At 64.5% G+C, this 9,591-nt stretch overlaps 1 protein-coding gene across 1 annotated transcript in view; it reads left to right on the top strand.

The window, feature by feature from the left end:
* The window catches only part of LOC107142804 (maestro heat-like repeat family member 5), a 25,862-nt gene that overhangs the window by 7,230 nt on the left and 9,041 nt on the right, over nt 1–9,591 (top strand). Inside the window, exons 5-15 of the mRNA XM_048802239.1 lie at nt 1,908–2,012; nt 2,981–3,116; nt 3,281–3,375; nt 4,347–4,496; nt 5,054–5,208; nt 6,048–6,192; nt 7,195–7,379; nt 7,618–7,755; nt 8,138–8,249; nt 8,467–8,610; nt 9,225–9,401. Of these exons, the coding sequence (XP_048658196.1) occupies nt 1,908–2,012; nt 2,981–3,116; nt 3,281–3,375; nt 4,347–4,496; nt 5,054–5,208; nt 6,048–6,192; nt 7,195–7,379; nt 7,618–7,755; nt 8,138–8,249; nt 8,467–8,610; nt 9,225–9,401 (1,542 nt within the window). The remainder of the gene's footprint in view (nt 1–1,907; nt 2,013–2,980; nt 3,117–3,280; nt 3,376–4,346; nt 4,497–5,053; nt 5,209–6,047; nt 6,193–7,194; nt 7,380–7,617; nt 7,756–8,137; nt 8,250–8,466; nt 8,611–9,224; nt 9,402–9,591) is intronic.

Raw genomic sequence — 9,591 nt, 5'->3', positions numbered from 1 at the left:
GGGAAGAGCAGGGTTGGGGGGTGGGAGGTGATGGGGCACTGGGCCCCCGTCGGGCCCTTTCCTCTCTGCCCTGAAGGACACTTGTCCAGAGCTGTGCCGTGCTGTTCTGTGATGTCTGGGCCCAGGGCGGGGTGGGGCTGGAGGCTGGAGGTGACCGAGGCCCACAGGGGGTCAGGCAGAAGACAGGAGCTTCAGGCAGGGTGGCCGGAGGGAGGCGAGCCACGAGGGTGCCAGCCCTCCATCTGGTGGAAAGTAAGTTCTGGCCTGAGCTGTGGGACGTTGACGGTGCCAGCTGTGCCCATCAGCCACTGCGGACCCTGGCGGGGCCAGGACTGCTCAGTTCAGGCCAGAAGCACCCCCCTGCCAGGCGCTGTAGCCGGAGCCCTGCGAGGGCCCCTGTGGGAGGGAGGTGTGTGTGTTAGGGGCCAGTGGCCGGCACCCGTCCTTGAGAGTCTGAGGTCAGGTGACAGAGACAACATGCACGCAGCTGGGGTCCCTCCTGGAACCTGGGCCTCCAGGGACAGGAGCGACAGGGAAAAGGGACGGGGCCCCCAGGACAGAGGCAGTCCCTCTCCAATCCCTGGAGTGGCTCAGGAATACAGAGGGAAGAGCGACCACAGGTCCTCCCTGGTGTCCCCCTGCTCCACACCCACATGCTGACCCAGCAGCAGGCCCTGCCAACCAGGCCCCCGGACACCTCCCGAGCTGGCCCCGGCCTTTCTGCACATCCTGGAAGCCTGGTGCGGCCTGTGGTGGTGAGAGGTCTGGTCGTCAGCTCCAGCTCCTAGACCCCCAGGCTGCTGTGCCCATGGCCACTGGAGGCTGTTGCCAGGGGAACCAGCTGTGACTGGAGGTCGCCTGTGGCCCCCTCCCCGGAGAGGCGAGGGGCGCTGAGCCTGGGGTCTCACCGGCCAGCGCTTGCTCCATGACCCCAGGCTGGGCTCGGGGGCTCGCCCTCGAGGAGCATGCGCGGGGCCTGCAGGGCTGTGCGGGGGCGGGGGCTGGTGCCGCTTGCCCTTGTCCCTCTCTGTCTGGTGTCGGCTGCTCCTTTGTCATGCCCTTGATGACAAGCGGTGAGCAGGCTGGTGCCTCCTGAGTGCTGAGAGTGGCTCAGAGGTAGCAGAACCCAAGGAGGCACCGTGGGTGGCTCAGCACTGAGTGGCCCCCACGCTCTACCTGTGGAGGTTTGACTGCCATCTGCGGTGGGCCCAGATCCACAGTGGTGTCGAGAGGCCGCTGGGCGGCTGCGACAAGGACTAGATAATGTCCTTAGGGCAGGGCCCAGGGCTGCATCCTACTAGCTTCAGGAGCAGAGGGATAGAGACCAGAAGAGACACAGATACACACGTGCTCTGTGTGTCTTGCCGTGTGACGCTCTGTGCTGCCGCAGGACTCTGCCAGCAAGCAAGCCATCATCAGGTGTGGCCTCTTGACCTTGGACCTCCAGAACTGTGAACAAAAGTGAACCTTTCTTCTTTATGGAAGTACCTACCTCAGGTATTTCACTGTAGTAATGAGAGATGGCCCAGTGCATTGGATTCATAGCTCATTTGGGTCGAAGCAACAGGCCACACCTGGGGCTGGCAACAGGCATCTGATGTAGGGCCATCTTGGGGCTGAGCCCTAGTATGTAGGGTCCAATGCCACCCCCAGGTAAGTGATGTTGGAATGAATTGAGCTGGAGAACGCCTGCTGGTGCCCACTGCAGGATGGCTTGGTTGGTGTTGGCTGTGAGAGGAGGAAAGGTCCCTGTGAAGTGAACATGCTGAGGGAGCAGGGTGGGGGCGCCACGGAGGCCGATGGCCTGGAGGCCCCTGTCAGCAAGCCGCGGCTCGGCCTGGCTGGGCTAGGTGGGTGGAGGAGGGCCGCGGCAGGGCAGCGTTGCTCACCCTGCCCTCCCGCCCCAGCACACGGAGCGCTGGCTGAAGTCCGACAGGAGCCACGAGCGCCAGCGGGTGGTGCTGTCCATCTTCCTGCTCCTTCAGTACGTGGTGGACTCCCTCAAGTTCACCGTGAGTCCCCGTCCTCCCTCGGGGACACCCAGGTGGGGGGGAGGACCACCAGGTGGACGTCCCGCCTCATGGAGCTGCCCAGGATTCCTGTGGCCAGACCGTCCGCATGGGAGGGGAGGGCAGGTCACGGTGGGTGGTCTGAGGACACGGGGCGGGAGACTGGCAGCGGCCAGTAGAGCTGAGGGGGACTCAGCAAGAGCGAGCACCCGAGGCAGGGTGCAGCTCCGTGGTAGAACCAGCACGCCTGTGTTCAGCGTCCAGTACCGGGGCAAAGCTGAAGGCCAACATGCACATGATAAAGAATGGATAAGGAACATCTAGGGATACATGGCCACAGGCAGACATCAGACCAAGTCCAGGCTCTGAAATAAAAAGGCGCTGGCCAGTTGTACCAGCGGGTCAGATGCTGGAGAAGAAGAGGGAAACACCAGTGGATCTGAAGACAGGACAAGAGACCCCAGAGACACGAAAGGGAAAGAAAGACGAGAGAAGGATGACCAGAGCCCCAGGGATGGGGAGTCCCAGGGCAGGGAGGGGGGCACAGGCAGGAGGACTGGCCGGGTGACATGAAAACTTCCCAACTTGGTGAAAAACATGAACCCATGGGTCCAAGAACATCAGAACCAAAATTGTTAAAAATCAACGTGAAGTAGGAAAATCTTTAAAAGAACCCGAAAGAAAGCAGTACTGTGTGCACACGTGTGTGCAGGCACAGGCACAGGGTGTGGTGGCCCCCGTGTAACAGGCACCTGTGTGTGTGTGTGCTCAAAGGGAGGCAGCAGCAGGCCCGCCCTGAGTCCCCGTCACACATAGTGAACAGTCCCCTTTCCAGATGGGGACACTGGGGTCAGGGAGGCCAGGGGACTCCCAGGCTGGCGCAGGCTCCTGTGGGTCCGGGGCAGGCGTCCCCAGGAGCAGTGCAGAATAGACAACAGAGGGCCTGTGTGGCTCACCGGTCCCCTCCACAGGAGGAGGCCACGCCCTCCGTGCTGGGCCACCACATTGGCCTGCTGACGCTGCTGTGTCGGGACAAGGACAAAGTCACCAGGAGCCACTCTCAGCAGTGTGTCTCGCTCCTCCTCCGTCTGGTGGTGGAGCAGAAGGGTGAGCAGCCAGGAGAGGGAGGGGACGGCTCCCGGCCACCACGCTGGCGCCTGGGCCCCTGGGCTTCTCAGACTCAGGCCTGGTCTGTGAGTTGGGAGACAGGGCTGGGGAGGGGGGTGCTGTCCCCCAGGCCAGCGGTTCCCCTGAACCTGAGTCTCACGCAGGGAGGGCGCTGGAATTCAGGCCCTGGAACAAGGCAAAGCACTTTGAGGTCAAGGTCTCCAAGGAGTGGGAGACGAAGCTTGGCCACATGGTGAAGGTGAGCCCAGGCTGCGCGGGGCCAGCCCTCGCCACGCCGCTCCCCACCGCGGCCCAGGCTTCCTGAGAGCTGGAGCTGGCCTGGCCGCATCTTCCCCAGCCCCCTGTACCGACAGGCCCCGGGGGGGTCCCGGGCGACCTGTGCAGCTCAGGGGAGCGCTGTGGGCAGGGCCAGGATGAGGGCCCCGGACACTGCCCTTTCCAAGGAAAGTCCCCGCCTCAGCCCTCACCTTCTGGTCTGACCGGAAGCAGGTCTCAGGTTGTCACTGGTGTCTGCCTCTCTCCAGAACTTTCCAGGGTGGCAGCTGCGCTTGCCTGGCGGGGACACATGGCCTGGCACTGCCCTTCCAGCCCGTGCAAGCCAGGTGCTCCTGCTCCCTCGCCCGGCCCACCCTCCGCAGGCCCTGCCCGTCAGTTGTCCCTGGCACCGGGCCAAGCTCTGCCCCGGCGGCTGGGCTGCCCTGGGCGTGCTATCCCGCCTTTCTGGGCCTCAGTTTCCCCACCTTCCAAGTGAGGGTCCCTCTGCTCCAAGAACAGGATGCTGCAGTGGTGGTGGCAGGGTGGTTCCCTGAGAATAGCACTGGCCGAGCCCCTCCAGGGGACAGGGGCATGGCCACCTGGGTGCAGGATTCACTGAGGACATTTTCTCAGCACGAACAGAGGAGGGAGTGGGACATGGCCAGGGAGGCCGCTGGCAGCAGGCGGTCCAGGGACTGCACGTGGGCAGGGCAGCCAGTCACCAGCTGCCGAGCGGGCCAGCAAGGCTGCTTGCTCCTGTTGTCCCCAGGGCAATTCTCCAGCCAAGAGGCAGCTGGGAGCTGTGGCCACCGTGCTGGCCCGCGGCAGGTCTGTGCCCGCGGCAGGTCTGTGTGTGTGACGTTTGTGGGGATGTTCATAGGGTGCTCATTCGTCCCGGAAAGGGCCTGGCTCCTCCCTGTCAGGCTGGGGCTGAGCAGAGCCCCTCCCTCACAGGCCTTTCGCCAGGACCTGACGGTGGCCCAGCACACGCAGCTGGTGCTCACGCTGCTGCCCGGCCTCCACAGTCACAGCCACCTGCGCTGCGACCTGGCCTCCAGGCTCCTCCTCATGATCTTCCAGGACGCTGGCATCAAGCCTGAGCAGGTAGGGCGGGCAGCAAGGCCCCTCTGGGGGACAGGGCCCATATCCTCCGCTGGGAGGGAGCCTCCCTGCAGAGACCCAGAGGGGGGCAGAAGGCCACCGTCCCAGGGCTGTGTGTGCACACGCCCAAGGCCACACCTCTTCTCCACGACAGACCCCCTCCCTGCAGCAGTGCACAGGGCCCTGAGGTGGCCTCTGGCAGCCCTGCTCCTGTCCTGTGCCCCAGAAGGTGGACCCTGCCACTGCCCTGGGGGTCATGGGTCCCCTGGTGTCCGTCTGTAGGTGGCTGCAGCTCTAGCTGCCCTTCAGTCGGGAGGCCAGCTTGACTCAGGGCTCACACACACTATTGTCCAAGGGGCTGCCAGGCCCCACCTGCTCGGGCACCCCCTGCGTCAGCCACACTGGTCCTCCACAACCTGTCCTCCCGCCCCGCCGCCACCAAGGCGTGGAGCCCAGGTGTGCAAAGGGGCAGGCGGTGCTGTGAGCCGCGGAGCTGGGTCCCACCCAGGGACTCACAGGGGCCCCGCTGCGGACTGGCCGTGGACTGGCCCCCCCTGCAGGTGGCCGAGATCCTGCACAGCCTGCTCCAGGCGCTGCCAGGCATCCGCTTCAAGAACGTCTACAAGACCATGATGAAGGCCACCGCAGCTCTGGGAAACCAGCACACCCAGGAGGTGGTGGAGGTGACCCTGTCCCTGAGCCACCCCTTCGAGAGGTGGGTCCGCCCTCTGCCCACAAACCCCAGGTGGACGCCAGCTGCCACCCGCTGCCTGCCCTCCAGCCACAGCGGCCCCAGGCCCCAGGCCCGCCTCAGGCTGAAGCAGCATGGCCAGCACAGCTCCTGCCAGGTGCCTGCTCCCAGGGCCCAGCCTGGCCGGGGCCTGCAGATGCCCTGGGCTCGCAGTCCCAGGAAGGGCCTTCAGCTTGGAAGGTCCTTCAGGCTCAGAGAGCCCCGGAGGCCAACCCAGTGCTCTGAAGACACAGGGTCTGGTGGTCCCGAGCCCCTGGCTGGCTCCTCCTCGGTCACCACTGGACCACAGGGCACTTGTTAGGAAGGCCGCCTCCAACCTGCCAGCCCTGTGGGGTCAGAAGCTAGTGCAAACCTCATGGGATGTGCAGCACTTTGCAGTCAGTCTGAGGGCGCTGGGGACCTGGGCCTGTCCCAGGGGACCCAGCCTTCGACAGGCAGCCCAGGCAGCTCAGCCCGCTGCGCGTCCTGTCAGCTTCTCGCTTGCTAAGAGGTGAGGCAGGTTGAGGATGGCGGCTGCCAGCTTGGAGCTGGGGGCGGGGTGCCAGGGGGAGCGAGCCCAGGTGTCAGGCAAAGCTCACTTGTGCTCAGAGCCCAGCCAGCAGCGACCAGGGCCTAGACTCAGAACCCACCTTTCACCACTCCTGAGGGCTGGCTGTGTCCATTTCAGGACACCCGGCAAGCTGTCCCGTTGACAGGCAGATCAGGGCCTTCCGGGAAGGCCCCCCAGGGGCCTCTGGGCCCTTAGGCAGCACAGCCCAGGTGCCCAGTGTGGCCTGCAGTGGCTTGGGTCACTGTCTCCCCAGGAAGATCCTGTTCCTGTGGAGGACCCTGGCTACCAACCAGCAGCTGGCCCGCAAGGTCATGACGATCCTCTACATGAAGCTGAAGCTACGGCCCTCCAGAGAGTTCATCCAACCCACCCGCCAGGCCCGGCTCGTCTGCCTGGAGGTGAGCGCCTCTGCCCCGGCCCCGGTGGCCCTGGTGCCTGCAGTAGTGGGCAGATCACCGTTATCTGTGAGGGGGCCGTGTGCCCCACCTTCTCACAGGGAGTCCCTGCCCCTGTGCCCTTGGTGACACCAGGTGCCTGGGGCACCAGCACACTGATCAGCTGCCCCTGCCAGGGCCTGGCTGCTGCCTGGCACTGGTTCTCCGTGGGGATGCCCTACCCTGTCCATTCTGCCAGGAATGTCCTGAGCACTCAGAGCAAGTGTCCCCAGGGAGCGCCTAGGGGACAGCAGGGGAGGGCCTGGCTGCCACAGTGATAGGGGGATCGGGGGAGACCTGGGAGGACAGTGTGGCGAGGGCGGGAGGTCCCAGTGCCCCCCAGCTGTGGGTAAGGGGTGACAGCCAGCCCCGAGCTCTCCTGCAAGAGCAACTGGAAGTCACAAGGGTTTGGCTCAGGAGTGACCAGTTGGTCTGCCCTTGAGAGGACCCGGGATGGGGCAGGAGCAGTGGGCTACACTGCCCTCAAGGATAGGGCAGGGCAGGGGTTCCATGGCCACAGGGCTGACTAGAGAACTTCAGGGGACAGAGGGGCCCATTCACAGTCCCGCCCACCCTGGGAACATGGGGCGGCGCGGGGATGGCTGCCCAAGCCAGGGCCAGGAAGCCAGCAGGACCAGGGGTGGCCTTCTCCAAGGGGGTGCTCTGGAGAGGACTGCCACACTAAGGGCACCTGGACAAAGTCGGCAGGTCACTAGAGGGTGGAGGCAAGCTGGGGCAAGGGAGGAGGCCCAGGGTGCAGAGGCCAGGCAGGGCCTCACGGCCCAGCGAAGCCCGGCAGTCGAAGGGCGCCTGCTCCGGCCTCAGGCTGCTGCAGGTGTGGGGGTGCAGCCAGAAGCAGCCACGGGCAGCTGCTCCACGCCCTGGGCCGGGGCAGGTGGACGGCTGGGGCTGCAGACAGAGTGGCCTGCCCTCCCCCGCTCACCGGCCCCCTGTCGCCTGCTGCAGGCCCTCAACACCATCTACGAGCTGCTGTACACCCAGGAGTACAGGGGCACGGTCCGCTGGGCCTTCGCAGGGGTGCTCATGGGCCTGCTCACGCAGCTGCACTACCTGCTGGAGCTGGGCATGGTGGAGGGCCTGTCAGACTACCAGGAGGACATCCTGGACGACAAGCCCCTCGGGCCCTGCAGGTGAGCCGCCGCCGGCAGGGCCCAGCCGCCTCTCAGGGCCCCCTGGCCCCTGCCTCACGCCCACAGGAGTCCCTGGTGGGCGCGAGTGGGGCTGGGCGCTCAGGACCCAGGAAGGAATGAGCTCGGCTCTGCAGGGAGGGGGCAACCAAGAGCAGTGACGATCCTGAGCCACGGGGAGTCCAGGAGGTGGCAGCCTGCCCAGGCCCCAGGGGACCCTCCCGCCTGGGCCCCACTCCAGGACCTGCCTGGAAGCACTGAAGGGCCTCTTCTGGACCACGAACTACTGGGAGGTGTTTGCCCACGTCAAGCTGCTCCACGGCTGGGAGTGCCTGCAGTGCCTGGAGACCTACCCCCAGGGAGTGACCCTCTTGGCCAGGTAGGTCCCAAGCTGGGTGTCCTCTTCTGCCTGGAAGGAGCTGGAAGTCAGCAGCCCAGGCTCAGGCCACACCCCACACCGGACCCTGCACTCTGGACTTGTGCTGGAAGATGTCTGGGCTGAGTAGCGTGGGTACCATCAATCTACCCACCAACCACAGTTACCAGGTACAGTCAGTAGCACAGCAGGAGACTCTGGAGTTAGACAAAAGGAAGCACTTTCAGGCAGCAGGCAGATGTGAGGCGGCAGGTGAAAGTTAGCTGGCAGCCAGTGGAAAAGACTGTGTGGGTGGGGGGTTGCCTAACCCTCCCCCCCCCACCCATCTGGGCCTGGCCCTAGAGTGAAGCACTCAGAGATCATGTCTGCCTCTTCCCTTGGACAGAGCTATGTCCCACTATGACTGCGAGGTCAAGGCCATCCTGGGGCAAGCCATCATCTTTCTGAAGAACAGTGAGGAGCGAGACAACCTTGTGGCTATCCTCATCATCTCAGAGGTCAGCTTCTCCCAGCCACCCTGACCTGCTCCTTACATCAAGGATAAAAAGACACTGTCCTCTGATAAAAGACATCCTAACTTCGGTCTGATACACCAGATCTGCTTCCTGCCTGAAAGTGCTTCCTTATGTTTAACTCCAGTGTCTCCTGCTGTGGCGCTGACTTTACCTGGCAGTTGCAGGTGACAGGTAGATTGATGGCGCCAACCCTGTTCAGTTTCTCAACAGCCCGGATGTCTTCCAGCATGTGAATCAGAGGTCCATGGTCAACTTCATGAACCTGAACCTGAAAAACCCCAACCCGCTGGTGCGGGCCATGAGCCTGCAAGCCCTCAGCAGCACCCTCATGCACCCCAAGAAGGTGAGAGGGGGACATGGGGGAGCTTGGGGACACACCTATTTCCATCCTAGGAAGACTTCAAGGAGAAGGAGGCACCAGAAGAGGGCTGCCGGGGTAGAGTCTGGAGGGAAAAGGTAGACGGGAAAGAGGCTCAGGTCTGGAGCAGGAGAAGGTGGCAGTATTTGCTTAGGACAGGGGACTCTGAGGCAGAAGGCCTCTGAGACCAGCACCTTTGACCTCCTTCCAGGTAGGAGGCCCCCACCTGCCAGCCACCTGCCAGCTCCTTGTGCTCCACCCACCTCCTCCTGCCCTTGGCCTCGGGTCACAGGTCCATTCCCCTAGGACCACTGCAGGGCTGGGTCGGAGGCCCAGATGCACCGCCTGACTCTATCCATTCTCCTGTCCATGTGTAGGCGAAGCAGCCCGTGGCCACTGCCTGTGGCCGGTCTCAGCCCAGGCACTCTGTCCTCCTCGGTCCCCGAGAGCCCTGCTAGGTGGGGTGGGTTTGGAGATGCGCAGGTACCCTGGTCAGAGAGCCAGGAGTCCAGCTGCCTGTAAGAGCTGTGATCGCAGCCGGCAGCAGGCGACCCGCGTCACCTGGGGAACCTGGAGACACTGGGTGGGTCTCCTTGCAGATGGCCCTGCTCCAGAGCCGGCTGCTGGAGCTGCTGGACAGCTTCCTGCAGCCCGAGCCCAACGATCCCCTGGGGCTGATGCAGATTCTGGGTGACATCCTGCACCGCCTGGGCGACCAGGGCGTCGGCGCCGTCATCCTCAAAATCGCCCAGCACCTGCGGCTCTTCTTCGAGGACGTGAGCAGACTGGAGAGGAAGGAGGAGGGGGCAAAGGGCGGGACGGGCATGCGTGGGACGGGCTTGACAAGGAGCAGGCAGGGCGCCTGCGCGGTCTCTTCCGGCCCACCAATCAGAGAAGCCCCTGCCGCTGTGCGCGGGGCTGGCGGACTGTGCGGCCCCGCGGACTGCCCGCCCGGGGAGGGGGGTT

This window comes from Marmota marmota, unplaced genomic scaffold, assembly GCF_001458135.2.
Source record: "Marmota marmota marmota unplaced genomic scaffold, marMar, whole genome shotgun sequence".
NCBI lineage: Eukaryota > Metazoa > Chordata > Mammalia > Rodentia > Sciuridae > Marmota > Marmota marmota.
Note: the sequence above shows the minus strand (reverse complement) of the source record. Positions and strands in the feature narration are given on the sequence as shown.